This window comes from Alligator sinensis, unplaced genomic scaffold (genome assembly GCF_000455745.1).
Source record: "Alligator sinensis unplaced genomic scaffold, ASM45574v1 scaffold847_1, whole genome shotgun sequence".
Lineage (NCBI taxonomy): Eukaryota > Metazoa > Chordata > Crocodylia > Alligatoridae > Alligator > Alligator sinensis.
Genome location: NW_005842797.1, coordinates 692,050 through 707,384, shown reverse-complemented (window position 1 = coordinate 707,384; position 15,335 = coordinate 692,050). Strand labels below are relative to the sequence as shown.

Genomic DNA, 15,335 nt, shown 5'->3' with positions numbered 1-15,335 from the left:
TGTCCACTTCTCCCCACAGTTTTGTGTCATCTGCAGACTTGGACAGAGTACACTTCACTCCCTCGTCCAAGTCGCTGATGAAGACATTAAAGAGTATCGGTCCAAGGACCGAGCCCTGTGGGACCCCACTGCCCACACCCTTCCAGGTTGAAACTGACCCATCCACCACGACTCTCTGGGTGCAACCCTCCAGCCAATTCACCACCCACCGGACTGTGTAGTCATCCAAGTCACAGCCTCTTAACTTGTTCACCAGTATGGGGTGGGATACCATATCGAAGGCCTTCCTGAAGTCTAAGTATACGACATCCACCCCTCCTCCTGTGTCCAGGCGTTTCGTAACCTGGTCATAAAAAGAGACTAGATAACCTGGTCATAAAAAGAGACTAGAAATTTATTGCAAATAGCATTCATATTGATTTGGAAGGACTTCTTTAAGGTGACTTTGCTGGACTTTTTGAAGGGTTCTTGGCTGGAGTCTTCTCAGGAGTCTTGGCTGCAGGTTTTTCTGGAGTCTTGTCTGCTTTCTTAAAGAAAGAATCCAAGGAAGTTTGGACAGATGCTCTTCAGGGAGATGGGCAAAGCAATGAACTTGTTCGCTGGTGTGGCATCGCGTCGGATCAGGTGTTGTAAATTCGAAACTGACTTCAGAAAGTTGAAACAGTGTGACTTTATAAATGTTGTAAGTGTGAAACGTTGTAACTCGAAATATTGTAAGTTGAATAACTATTAACCTTAAACTTTGCCATATCAACTTAAAGGTTGAATAACCTTAAACTTTGCCAATTTTTATGCATTGATTTTTATGTACTGATTTCCATCTTTGTTTCCTACTGAGTGAAAGGTCGCTGAGAAAACCTCACTGGAGCTGATGGGCAGGTTAGCCATCTTTTGCTCAAGTCAAATGAGGGAACAGTTAAATACCTCTTTGTTCAGAAAGAGCAGAAATGATAGAATTTACCACCTGATCCACTGGCTACATGGAATGGTCCAAGCGAAAAACACAGTTTAGCTGGGATTAAAGTGATTTCTCCAGTGTAATATTTCCCTAGTGTAATGCTTCTTTTTAGTAGAATACGGAACACTTCTGTGACCTGTGGGCCTGTGGTAGATTAGATCTTATACTTAAGACTTGTTTACCACTTAATCGCATCTTATCAGTAACCCAGCCAAGCGTTCATTCAATTAATAGTGCAATAAAATGGAATAAACCACAAAGGTATTGCACAAAATGTGTAATAACTTTGTGGCGGGTGCCATCATACCTTAAATTAAATGTGTGGCCAGGCTGACTGGGGATCCCAGACTTGGGAGGCGCATCAGAGCCTTTGACTCCAGCATGCCCCTGAGGCTGAGAGTGCTGATTAGCTGACTGCTGCTCTCAGATTCTGGGGTACCCCTGGCTCTGGTGCACCTCCAAAGCTGGGAGCAGCAGTCAGCTGATCAGAGCTCCCAGCCTTGGGACGGTGCATTAGAGTCCTCCACTCTGATGCACTGCCAAAGCTGGTGGTGCTGATCACCTGACTAGATTGTTTTTGCCAGTGATCCTAGGTGGCCCCTGCACTAGCAATATAACATGATTGGGAACGATCCCTGATCCCACAATAACACCTCCTGCCAGGCATGTATAGCATGGTAGGGGGTGTGATTGTTGGGATCTGGGATTGGATCCCATCATACCTTTAACTGAATATGTGCCAGGGGCCACAGGCTCTTCAATTAATTTACCTATTAGTATACTTATTATTTAACTTGCACATTGCATGCTTTCTCTTTCTCCATCTGTCTCCCTCCATTCCCATCCAGCCTTCTCCTTTCCCCTGCATACAACAGGCTATGATAATCCCAATCCCACTCCAGAATTTCCATTGTCATTATATCCGGTACTCATTGATAGACAATACAGGGCTGTGGCAATTAAAAGACCTATTACTTGAGTTCTCTACCCAGCAGCTATATTCTGTGTACATGTCTATCTCTCTATTTGGTGGCAATCCTGAAAGTTGAGCTCACCTAGCACTCTGCTTGCTGACTGCATAAACGGACAATAGTACAGCTAAGCATCTGGCAGACTGACTGATCAGTCACTTGAGGAACAGGAAAAGGAAGCTTTGTAGAGTGGAGTCTTCCTAGAAATGAGTCTGTCCACTGTTTCATAGATTCATAGATGTAGGGTTGGAGGGGACCTGAGCAAATCAAGTCTGACCCCCTGCCATGGGCAGGAATGAATACTGGGCTCATATGACCCCCACTAAGTTAAGCTCATATGACCCCAGCTAGGTAGCAATCAAGCCTCCTTTTAAAGACCCCTAAGGTAGGAGCCAGCACCACTTCCCTTGGAAGCTGGTTCAAGATCCTGGCCTCCCTGACTGTGAAGTAGTGCTTCCTGTTGTCTAGCCTGAACCTACTCTGAATCAATTTGTGACCATTATTCCTTGTTACTCCGGGAGGTGCTCAGGGGACAGGGTCTCACCCATTCCCTTCTGGTCCCCCCTGGTAAGTTTATAGACTGTCTCTAGACCCCCTCTCAGCCTTCTCTTGTGAAGGTCCAGGTCCCTTAGCCTCTCCTGCAGGGGGCCCCTGATCATGCGGGTGGCCCTCCTCTGGACCTTCTCGATGCTGTCCACATCCCTCTGTGGTGCCCAGAACTGGACACAGTACTCCAGCTGTGGCCTGACCAGTGTCACATAGAGGGGGAGGATCGCCTCCTTGGACCTGCTCATGATGCATCTGTGGATGCATGACAAGGTGCGGTTAATCTTGCTGACCACATCCTCACATTGGTGGCCCATGTTCATATTAGAATCAATAATGACTCCAAGATCTCTTTCTGTCTCTGTGCTTTCAAGAAGGGAGTTCCCCAGCCTATAGGTATGCTGCTGGTTCTTCCTACCCAAGTGCAGTACTCTGCACTTGTCAGTATTGAATCCCATCCTATTCTCATTTGCCCACCCCTGTAACATATCCAGATCCAGTTGTATCCTGTCCCTTCTAGCATGCCCACCTCGCCCCAAATCTTGGTGCTGTCAGTGAATTTGAACACTCATAGAATTTGAACACTCATAGGGTGCTTTTCACCTCCTCGTCCAAGTCGCTGATAAAGAAATTGAATAGTACAGGCCCAAGGACCAAACCCTGGAGGACCCCACTGCCCACCTCCCTCCAGGTTGAATAGGACCCATCCACCACCATTCTCTGGGTGCAGCCCCTCAGCCAGTTTGTGACCCATCTGACTGTGTAGGCATCAGTGCCACAGTCACCTAGCTTTTTAATGAGAAAGGGGTGAGAGACAGTGTCAAAGGCCTTCCTGAAGTCCAGAAAGACTACAACCACCGCGACACCTGCGTCCAATGATTTTATAACCTGATCGTAGAAGGCTGTCAGGTTGGTCTGACAGGACCTGCCCCTAATGAATCCATGCTGGTTGCCCTTGAGCATCCGTCCCTCTGCTGGTCCCTCCCAGATGTGCTCCTGGATAATCTTCTCAAAGAGCTTCCCCAGGACCAAAGTAAGACTAACGGGCCTAGAGTTGCCCAGGTCCTCCCCCCTCCCTTTTTTGAAGATGGGGGCCACATTGGCCTTCTTCCAGTCTTCTGGCATCTGGCCAGAGCACCACAAGTGCTCAAAGCCATGCCAGGGGCCCTGCAATGACCCCTGCCAATTCCCTGAGCACCCTAGAGTGGAGAGCATCTGGACCTGCTGATTTGAACATGTCCAGCTCCTCCAGAAGTTCCCTAACTCGGTCCTTCCTTACCCTAGGCCTGGCGGAGTCACTCCGGAGTCCATCCTTTATCCCGGGGGAGGAGAGCTACTGGTTCCTGCTCAGAAAAAAAAAATTTGTTGAAAAGGTCTGGTTTTTCATCTAGTGCAACCACCAGATTGCCAAGCGTATCTTGCAGGGGCCCTACATTTCCTGGTGCCTTCTTTTTACTCCCTATGTATTTAAAAAAGGACTTTTTGTTGTCCTTGATTTTTGTTGCTAGCCCTAGTTCCATCTCCGCCTTAGCCTTCCTAACAGCCTCCCTACAGACTCTTGCTATGGAGGTATAATCCTTTTTGGTGATAGCCCCCCCACCTTCCACTGGATGTACACCCCCTTTTTGGCTTTCAGATGTTCCTGAATGCCTTTGGTGAGCCAAGGGGGCTTTTGAGCACCCCTTTGACTCACGTTGGGACTGTCACCCCCTGGGCTCGGAGGATCATCTTCTTAAGAAACGACCACTCGTCTTGGACACCTAGTTCCCCTACTCTCCAGGACCACAATGCCTCTCCTACCAATCTCCTCAACTTGTTGAAGCTGGCCCTCCTGAAGTCAAGGGCTACTGCCTTGCTGCAGGCCCTTGACACCCTGTGCTGGATGGTGAATACTTGTCTCTCCTATGCTCGGCTCTAATTTCAGGCAGCAGACACAGGAAGTTGGATGTATCAGAAATCAGGAACAGGGAATTGTGGGTAAAGTTGAAATACACTGAAGGGAGGGATACACAGTGGAAGGAGCTTGGCCTAACGCTCAGAAGAGCTTTAAGGGAGTAGGCTGGAACGAGAAGGTGGCCCTTGGGGCAGGATTATCAATTATCAGGTATCGCATAAGAATAACGGGAAAGTGTTTCCTGGGGGCCAATGTATCTAAACCAGTTGAAAATCTGGTTTTATGAGGTGCATCCTTACACTTAAATGGTCACCACAGTATGTTCCACCCTGATGCTCACCCAGGGTGGGGTTTTTCAGAATCAAGAGCCTTCTGTGAAAGGGAATTTGTACCAACTTTGGAAAATGTTACCCAAGAAATCAACAATACCGGTCTTTCCATTTCTGGTTTTACAGACACAGGACATAAATATGGATGAAGACAGAATACTAATATCTGAGGCTACTGAGGACATTTATATATAAATCCCAACTACCTGTAACTACAGAGACAGGATCCCAGTCACCACCTGTAAGCCTAACAGTCCCACATAAAACCAAGCAGATTTCAAAGCAAGTTGAAAGAGAAAATACTCCTTACCTCTGAAGGTGACACAGTTTTTACCGCACTCCCGTTTTGTTTAGGGTGTCCTTTCTGTGGGAGGGGAAAAAATGAACTGTTACATGACAAAGCCAAATATGGTGAAATACCAACTTAGACAAGCTTAGACAAGGTTACAAAGGAATTAAGACAATAGGATCCACCCTTCCCCAACTGGGCTACCGGGGGTGCCTCGGGAGTCAGGAATAGACAAAATAGTTTTGGGATCTCTGGAAATGCAAGCATCTGCTGCTGCTTCAGTATGATACACAAACTAGGCAAATCCAGCATACCTTTTTTTTGCCATCTTGCAACCTAGATATGCTTGAATGCAGTTTCTTCTCTTAATTTTGATTTTGCGCTCAACCTCATCATGGCAATTTTTAATTTAGCTAAGTACAGTATGTTGCTTAAGAGAAAAACTTGCCCAAGGCACCACCCAAAGTAGTGCAACCCAGACACTGGGTACAGAGAGTCATGGAGGCTGCCTGCAAGCCACAGGAAGTGGCTGGGAGAGGAAAATGTTAACTACAACTTTTTTCTTTTTTTCATTTTACATTTCCAATCTTTTGCCAGTTTTTTAACCCAAAGCAGTTTTTGTCCATGTTCTGGTTCAACCTTAACACCTGGAGTTGTATTTTTACATGAATCTTGTACTAAAGTGTGTGGAAGTGTGTTTGCTAATGCCCGCAGTCATACGCACCTTGTATAAATAATATGAAATGCCAATAACAGTGATGACAATGCCGATGCCGATGACAGTGCCAATGCCAATGCCAATGCCAGTGCCAGATACAGCAGAATTTGTACTTGTTCTTTCTTCTGAAAATATATATTTTGGTTTAATTTCACATAATTAAATAAAAGAGCTTCATAATAATTCATAATATTACAAAGTAATGCTTATAGCATCCCCCGAAGTGTAGTAACCTGTCCTTTTTTAGTTCTAATTTAGAATTCATACTTTTGTAATGCAGATGGAACCCGCCTGGGTCTGTCCATTAATATTATCACAGTCTTAAAATCCAATAGTTTTAATACAAGCTCTAAAATTCTGCAATCTTAAGAGAATACCAATTTAAAATGACAAATCCAAACAGTTGAAAGCATGCCACTTGTTATTTGCTTCTTTAGTCTCAGTTCTGGGTACTCTGTTACTGTGGATGGTTTACCCAACAGGCTGGTTAAAAGATGAAGTATCCTGGTCCTGTAAACACTCTCTGGTGTAGTAACCAGTACCACCAATAGTCCCTCTCCTCGCTTTTTTATGGAACTCTTAGTAACTGTTAGCAAACTTGAAACATAGATTTTTACATTAAAGAATTAATAACAACTGTCACCTAAAATTCAACTCCCGACTACTTGAAAGAAGACCCAAATAAAGAGCACCATGAATGGAGAATAAACTGTGTTTACAAATGCCATATAAGCACTTTTTATTCAGTTCTACTTTACTGGAACAAGTCGTGGAAAAAAATCTGGACATCACTGTGGACAATTCAGCTAAGCCATATGCTCAGTGAGCATCAGTCAAAAAAAAATCATAGTGTTAAGATGGATAAGGAAAAGGATGGAGAATCACTGAAAACAGAGAATTTTGCCTTCATCTGGAATACTGTGTCCACTTCTAAATGCAGTAGAGCATTGATTATCTAGAACAATGGTTCCCAAACTCTAACAGATTGTACACCACCAATTTAAAAACAATACAACATTAAGTACCACCAGCAAAATGTTGTCATATAAATTAATTATAATAAATCTGTTAACATGTACCACTGACAGGTTGTCTGTGTACAATTGGTATGTGTACCACAGATTGGGAACCACTGATCTACAATGACAATTAGTGTAACAAAAGTTCTGCCTATGGTAATGTATGCGCCTACTGTATTACATAGTACCACCATTTCTTTGCTGTACATTACAAAAATTAAAGTATAGTTTTCAGTACTTCCTAGTGTGGTGTTTGTTTATCCAGAAAAATTGACCATCCAGAATGATCGTGACACTGGTTATTCCAGAGAATCAATGCTGTACTGTACTCTAAAAGAAGAAACAGCTGAATTAGGAACATAGGCGCTGACTGTTTTTTGCCAGTGGGTGCTTGCAGACATAACCCCCCCACCCTCAAAACCCAGTGCTTTACTTCTAACTTGGCACGTTCCTGTGCTGAGCCCCACTCATGCCCAGAGGAGACAGCACATTACTTCAACCCAGCTCTGTAGCATCTGTAAGGATCGAGTTCTTTAGCAGGGCTTTTTTTGGTGCTTTTATCTAATAGCTGATTGAATCAGCTTTAGCTAGAAATGCCAAAAAGCCCCCCTGAAACACTCAATCTTTATAGATGTTCAGAGCCAGGTTGAAGTAGTGTGCTGCTTCTTCTTGTGATAAAGAAAAAAAAATATATAAATGACCAAACGCCAACATGAGAGCAAGTTGTGCTCGTGGTGTGGGGGAAGTAGTGGGCGCGGCCTGATAGCCGCGAGATCGGCGGTCCCAGCCTGTGCTGATTGGCAGGGGGCAGGCGGATGCAGCCCGTTTAAAAGGAAAAGCGCGCGCGCCAAAAAACAGGGACCCATGCCATATTGGAGAGGCCTGATCACCCTCACCGGAGGTCCTGCGTCCACGAAATCCCTTCCCCCTGGATGCCCCCATCACAACCGAGTATATCATTCAAACATGTTTAGAGCTCTCGAGTTAACAGCGAGTTTAATCTTGAAACTGCTGTAAAGGAAACCACCTATACGAAAGTGTGAGTAAAGCATTTATTTGTTACACCGCCTCCTTAATTGTTTTTGTCAACGGGAAGAGAGATAACAGAAGGAGAAACAAGGTCCCGTAACCCTTCCGTCCCTGGCCTGTTCACGCAGCACCTGTCTGGGTCCAACCACCCACCGTCAGGTTGGTCACTTCTGATAGAGCAGGGGCAGGCAATTCTTTTGGGCGGAGGGCTGCTTACTGAGTTTTGGCAAGCTGTCGAGGGCCACATGGGCAGCCCCACCCCTTGACAGGTTCCTTGCCCCCACCCCCTAACCCCTGACCTTTGCCACCCAAAGTCCCTCCTTTTGTCCCCAGAAGTACTCCTTTCAGCAAGGGGTTTTGCTATATCGGAAACAGAAAAATATCAAGTTATATTCTAAAAAGTAAACATCTACAACATTAATTAATTTGATTTTTTTAAATATTTTTGTCCTGACTTATATGTGTTTATGTAGCGTACACAGAGTGGATTGCACAATAGCTTAAAATGAAGTCTTACTCTTGTATATCATGGGGGGGGTACGTATAGGTTTGTGGGGAGTTGTGGGTATGTGGGGTGTGGGTGTATGAAGGGTTGTGGGTGTGGGGGTCTGCATGTATAGCAGTGCAAGGGGGATGTGGGTGCATGTGTATGGTGGAGTGTGCATGTGGGACTCACCCAATCAACACACACACACACTGCCCCTGCCTGCACACACACACACACACTCTGCATGTGCACTCTGCATGTGCACGCTACACAGTGCAAGGGGGGGTACATGTTTATGGTGGAGTGTGTGTGTGGGACTCACCCAATGAACACACACCCACAATTCCCCTGCCGGCACACACACTTCCCCTGCCTGCACACACACACACACACACACACACACACACACACACACACACACACAGCCCCTGCCTCACACACACATACAAACTACCCCTGTCTGCAAACACACACTCTGCCCTTGCCTGCACACGCACACACAGGCACACACATACATACACATGTACTGGTGGGGCCCTGTGCTGCCTGGTCAGGTGATGCAGCCAGGAGCCACATGGTGCAAGAACAGCGTGGGGGCAGAAAGACAGTGAAAATGGCTGGGGGTGGGGTGGGGCTGAGCTGCTCAGTTCTGCTGAGGGCTCCCCCTGGGCCCTACTGCCCCTGGCTCCTGACAGCTTTGACAGGCAGCCAAGATAAAATAAATATTAATTTACTAATTTTTTAGGGGCCCCATGGGCCAGATAGAATTGCCTGGCAGGCCAGATCCAGCCCGCAGGCCATATTTTGCTCACCGCTGTGATAAAGTATGTTTGTTTTGTTTGTTTGTTTTTAACATCTGAAAATTAGCACCCAGTAATTTTTTTTGGTGGGTGCTTGAGCCCTGGAGCAGCCACAGAGTCCGCATCTATGATGCTATGCTCAACAGGGCAACAAGTTACAGGAGTCTTGGAAAGCCTTTAATATTGTAACACTATGTTTACTGATAGCACATTATTCCCCAGTTATCCCATTCTGTCCCATTTCTTGATCTCCATTACCTCCATTGTCATTCCCCACTTCATGTCAGCCAATTCACAGTATAAACAAGCTTGAATCTATCCCATCTTATAAACAAATAAAACACATGGCATTTCTTATGGCTGCTTGTTCAATTTCTGCCCCTTCTCCCTTTCATTTAAAAGCTCACCAATAGTGCTGCCCACAGCTGCTGTGTAGCATGTCATCATAGTCCCCCCAACACCACCAACCTTCAATCTGGATTTTGCTTCCTATAGTCCACTGAAACAGGTATGAAATTCTGCTCTCCTCTTCTGGACTCAGTCCTTTCCTGGTTCCCCTCCTCCCTGTCCAATTGTTCCTTCAGTATGTCCTTCTGAGGCTCTTCCTCACACTTCCTTCCACATAAATGGAAGTTGCACAAGACTGTGTCCCTACACTGCTTCTCTTCTCATTTTATGCGTTATTTCTAGAATCTGTCATACACTTGCACAGGGGTTGTCAACCAGGGGTATGTGTACCCCCAGGGGTACTTAGAAAGGCCATAGGGGGTACACATGGGTGGGCAGGTGAGCAGGGAGGGAGAATGCGGCAGTGGCATCTCCTCCGATGTGTTCCCGTACTTTGCTTCTTACCTGGGAGGGGGACGTGCTGGGGACCGCCAGCCACACACAGCACACTGCAGCACCTCCCCGCCCCCCACGGCCTTTCTAGCTCATTCTCTCTGCCCACTCTTTCTGCACCCTCCCAGTAGCAGGGCTGGCGGGGGGGGGAGGGGGCAAGGGCAGCAATGCCCCTCTGCAGGCCGCACATGTGCCAGTTGGATGGGGTGGGGCACTCACATGTGGTAGCCACTGCCACCATTGCTGCGCCCCATGCCGCTTTTCCACAGCTGGTTGCACATGTAGTTCCACAAGCTGCTGATGAGCAGCACACAATTGGCCAGGTGCAAGGTCTGTCAGCAGCCCACAGAGCTGCGTGTGCAACCAGCTGCGGGAAAGTGGTGGGGGGCATGGCAGTGGCGGCAGCAGTGCGTGGAGGTGGCAGCGGCAGCGTATGAGCCCCCGCTCCCTCCATCCATCTGGCAAGCCAGGCAGTGTGCATGTGGCCCACAGGGAACACCGCTGCCCTCGCCCTTCCGGCCCTGTTCCTGGGCACAGGCATAGAGACACACCAACCCCCACTTCTCGATCTGGTCCTCCCACCCCTTCCCCCACACACACTTACCTGCTGCGGGGGGAGGGTTTCTGTGTATGTTTCTGCATATGTGTCCATGTCTACTGCCCACCCGGCAGAAGCAGGCACATGACATTGCACAGCTCTTGGGGCAGTGGCAGCAGAGTGCAGAGTCCAGCTTGCAGCAACATCTGCCTCCACCCCATGCAGAGATCTGGGGGGCACAGGGTGTGCACAGCAAGAGCCACACCCCACTCCCTGCACCCCCCGGATGGACTGCTCTTGTGGCTCCCTTCCACACTCTACCCTGCCTCTGCAGTGTCTGCCCCTGCCCCTACCCCAGCACCAACCCCACTCCCTCGCTCACCATGGGGGCCTTGATCTGCCTCCCTCCCCCACCCCTTAAAAACAAGAAAAAATATGAAGAGGTACATGAGCTGAAACTTTGAGGCAGAAGGGGTACACTTGTTAAAAAAGGTTGAAAACCCCTGGACTAGCACAATTCAAATACCATCTCCATGCAAATACTTCACAAATATACATTTCTACACCAGATGCCTCTCTCCCAAATTATTTTCCATCAACCTGACAAAGTGCTCAACAGCTCTCATCTTAAGACAGTATCAGGAACTCTACACCAGGTCCTACTTCAGTCTTTTAAGCAACTTCATTTAACAGCTACAGCTTCTCAAGTGCTACTGGATGAGGAGATTGTGTTCTGTAGGTGCCACTACAAAGGAAGGATATACAACTCCAAATGACTATTCTCATTAAAATTTATTTATGTTATACTTCTATTAAACCTGAATTTCATTATATTTTTTTTAGCCTTTGGCCAGAAAACCCAGGCAAGACATGGAAGCAATAGTGGTAACTTCCCTGGAAAATGAAGGGAAGGAAATAACATAAAAGAGTTATTACAGTTGCAAATGTGAAATACCCATAAAATACAGGTATGCACACCCATGCATTTACGTTTGGAAAACAGACTGCTATAATAGCATAAAATCTAAAACAGCCAAAACCCATGAGTGTCCAATGTAACCATTTCTCTTATCAGGTGTGCAAAGGCCGTGGTAGCCAAAAAAACTTCTCCCTCAACACAGCATTGACAGTCTGAGCCTGCAAGTTGCTGGGCACTTTCATTTCCAACTGAAGTCAGTGGGTATTGAGCACCACATGAGACCAAGTCCAGAAAGAGTTGCTGAAGGACAAACAATCTTTTGAGGTCAGTAAAGTGCAAAAATCTCAACAATCAACAAGGTAAACCTGTGTGGTTTTTCTGATCTAGCTCAATATTTCTCTAATAACACCACAATATTTCTTCCTCCCCATATCTTTTGAAGGACTCCTGAGAGAATTTTCCTTGACACTAGACAGATTTAACTGTTTTCTCCCAAGGGAGGTCCGGCAATGGGGAAATCACAGCAACTTACCAACTTGTAAAGTCGTTATAGTCAGTTTTGTGTACTGAGGTGTTGAAACATTACACAGATATTCTCCCTGGTCATCTAGAGTCAGGCCACTTATCCTTAACTTATATTTATGTGGTTTGTCTGTGTCCAAATAGAATCTTTCTGGCAGAAGTACAGGGCTTCTTGATGTGCTATTGAAGGATGCCAGAACAGAAGTAGATGTACTTTTTATTGCTTTCAAAGTAATAGTGTATGAGGAACTTTCAGCAGAAACTTCACATGGGATTATGGCGGTACCTCCCTCACTTCTACAAAGTAGATCTGAAATATATAATTAAAAGTATTACCTGTTAATGGAAATGCAATAGTTGGAGGAAGTTATTGTGAAGAAGTCCATTTTCAGAGAATTTTCATATGATTTAGTGCCTCATTATCAAAGAATATTTGAGCATATTGATATAATTTTGTTGAAAGCTTTCCCAAATGTAGGCATACAAAAGCCACTTCTTTACAGAATATTTCAGGCACTGTAGTTGTAGTCCTAATATTTGTTAAAATGAAATAAAAAACCCATCTCTTACTAGAGGTTTCAGATATTTCTTGTTCGGGTTTTTTGCTGTGTGTTTTCCCCCCTTCTGTCTCCCTGCATAATACTGTCATCTTCCAAAAATCGTGCACTGAAACTGACTGGCAATAAGAGTTCATGCTCTTGCACCTTCGCAGGCAGATGTCTTGTGCCAATTTGATCTCTATTCAGTCTAAACCAGTCAGTCATTCTCAATCATGGTGCAGCAGCACCCTAGGCTGCTGCGAGATCCATTCAATGGTGCTGCAGGAATGCCATATAATATTAGCACTGTTAGGTGTGCAAACACCTACATGATTCACAAGATAAATCCAGACATTCCAAGAGGAATTCATAGCGACAAAGACATTCTGACCTGTTGCAGTCTTTCTGAGTTTTTTCATATTTTCAGTTAAAGGTTTAAATTTTTATAGCACAAGTGATTGATTTTTGTTTAAAATAATATTAAATTGATTTAAATATCATACAACTTTCAAATGGGTAAGGATCATTTCTGAAAAATAAATATCTGGATACCAATCTTTGTTTCTGTGCTCAATATTTTACTTTAGTCAACTATATAAAAATAAACAAACATGGGGGGCAGGGGGGAACCTCAACTAGCACTATTTCACAATTCCTAAAGCAAACAACAGCAGTGGAAATAACTCATGAAATGTAATAACTAGCAGGGGAATAATTATCATTGAGAAAATGACCATTTTTTATTGTATTACTCTTGATCTTCATTTTGGTTGGAGGAGACCAGGAAGATGCTTTAGGTCAGCAAGAATTGAGCTTCATGCCTGGCTGTCTCATCATGGGCCATGACTAAGAAAGACGTGTGCCCACATTGCAGCCAGAGGGAGAAGGACAGCAGGGAGAAGCAGTGTTGGAGTGGACACAGTTTCCAGTTGTCCAGCCCCATTGCATCTCCCCGCAGGCTGGAAGTTGTGCCCATACCAGCACAGGTGTGGAGAAAGCCTCCCTGCCACCGATACACTGCCAAAGCCACTCGGCCTACATTGGATCAGAGCTGGGTTGTTCAGGCCCATGTCTGATAAAGGTTACCAAACCCTGGTCTATGCCAGTAATTTTTAATCACAGCAGCCTGGGGTTCCTTGAGATCCTTTCAAGGATGCTGCAGATGCCACACAATGTTAGCACAGCTAGGTCTGCAAATATGCTTCACAAGATAATCCCAGAGGGCGCTTATACACTCGCAGAGAGGCTGCTCCAATGCACTGTAATTATAGTGCATCAGAGCAGACTTGATTAATTGAGTATGGGGATGCTGATACACATGACGCTTCGGGTACTTTTTTAATTAGACCTCTTGGAGCCGCTCTAATTAAAACACTCAGAGATTTCACACAGGAATCCACAGTGTTAAAAACATTCTGACCTGTTATGGTCTTTCTGAGTTCTTTGCAAAAAAGAATTGCTCTGTTGTTTTTCTGTGGTCAAAAAAAGTGTGAAAACCAAAAACTGGCATTTTCCTTGCAGTTCCTTGAGTCTAAAAAGTTTAAGACCCACTGTACCCAACATAATGCTTCCCAAATCTGGGCTGTCGCATCTTTTAGGCAGAGATGATCCTGCCCTGAGCAGGTGCCTGGACTAGATAAACCCCTGAGCTTCCTCCTGGCACTGTTTTTCTTGAATTCTATTCTGAGTGCTGTTATAGTATAGAGTAAGTGAAGTGTAACGAAGCAAGACTAGCTGCTTCCACCATGCATGGTCACCTCTAGCTGTCCACAGCAAAGGTTTAGTATTTGGTGGAGTTCTGTGATAATGAGTTTGCATTGACTTCCAAGCTACTATATGAATGTGTAACAAACTCAAAACTCAAGCCAGGCTGACTATGGTCCTCAAATTTATTCGCTGAACTGTTCTGTCTTTGAAATGATGCAAAAATCTTTGTTATGCAACATAGGGCATGTAAAACTGCTTATATGAATCCAACACAGAGCAAATCAGGTGTAGTTCACAGAGACCTCCTTGTGGAATGATTGTCAGTGAGTCATTTCTATTTCACAGGCTGGCTGACCATCCCAGCTTTCTGATTATCTCAGCCATGTAACCTCAGTTGAACATGATGCAGCCTTAAGTCTCATCTCATTGCCAAGCCATCACCATGTAGATGAACTGCTTTCCTTATGGACCAGCTCTGCAGGAAGCTCTCCTGCACTTTATTTTGTTCAAGGAATGGAAAATAGTTCAAACCCACCTGCCCTCTTCCAGTCAGCAGTCCAGATCTGATCCCCAAACTGAATGTGACACACATAAGAATAAGCTTTGTCTGTAATATTCTTCTCACTTCTAACTGAATAAAGTCCATCCTGGGTTCTTTCGGTTCTTGTGTCTTCCCTTGATATACAGCAATCTTGCCATGTAATATTAGGCTTAGGATAGCCAAGAAAGGCAGAACATTTCAGTTGTCTCTCAGAGTCTTGTTTTTCATATTCCATTGCGTAATGAGGGGGAGCTATAAAGACAAAAATGTAGAAGACAATCTCCAGAGCAGAGCTAAACATAATTATATGTGTTTACTTCAGATTACAGGGTGCATTTACATGTTCATTAATGTGCCATAGTTACTGCACATTACTTTAGTACTTGCATAACTAAATACTAAATTAATGCACAGTAACTGGTGCTACTGTGCATTAGTGCTGGTGCACAGCTTTTTAGTGATGCTAACTGTGCAGTAGCCTAATACTACTGTGCAGTTAGCATCTCGTGTAGACGCACCCACACTGTAGCGTTCACCTCACTCACGTTTCACTGACTTCCAATCTCCCCTTGGTATCCACACTCTGTACTGATGTCCATCCAGTATCCGGTTCCCTCCTGCCAACCTATATACCTGTAGTAACTCTCACCTCCAGTTATGTACAGAAGTTCTCAACCTCTGTCTGCTGT

The 15,335-nt window shown here is 45.2% G+C and overlaps 1 protein-coding gene across 5 annotated transcripts in view; it reads right to left on the bottom strand.

Moving 5' to 3' along the window:
- HHLA2 (HERV-H LTR-associating 2) overlaps positions 1–15,335 on the bottom strand; it is a 30,446-nt gene that overhangs the window by 2,658 nt on the left and 12,453 nt on the right. The window contains exons 4-9 of one of the 5 annotated variants that reach the window (XM_006035086.3): positions 14,641–14,898; positions 11,870–12,169; positions 5,712–5,827; positions 5,009–5,062; positions 3,755–3,818; positions 486–645 (exon numbers count right to left, since the gene is read on the bottom strand). In XM_006035086.3, coding sequence (XP_006035148.1) covers positions 3,771–3,818; positions 5,009–5,062; positions 5,712–5,827; positions 11,870–12,169; positions 14,641–14,898 — 776 coding nt within the window. In that variant the 3' untranslated portion in view covers positions 486–645; positions 3,755–3,770. Of the gene's footprint in view, positions 1–485; positions 646–3,754; positions 3,819–5,008; positions 5,063–5,711; positions 5,831–11,869; positions 12,170–14,640; positions 14,899–15,335 lie in introns of those variants that run through there. The other 4 variants (XM_006035083.3, XM_006035085.3, XM_006035084.3 and 1 more) reach the window with 4 other exon arrangements.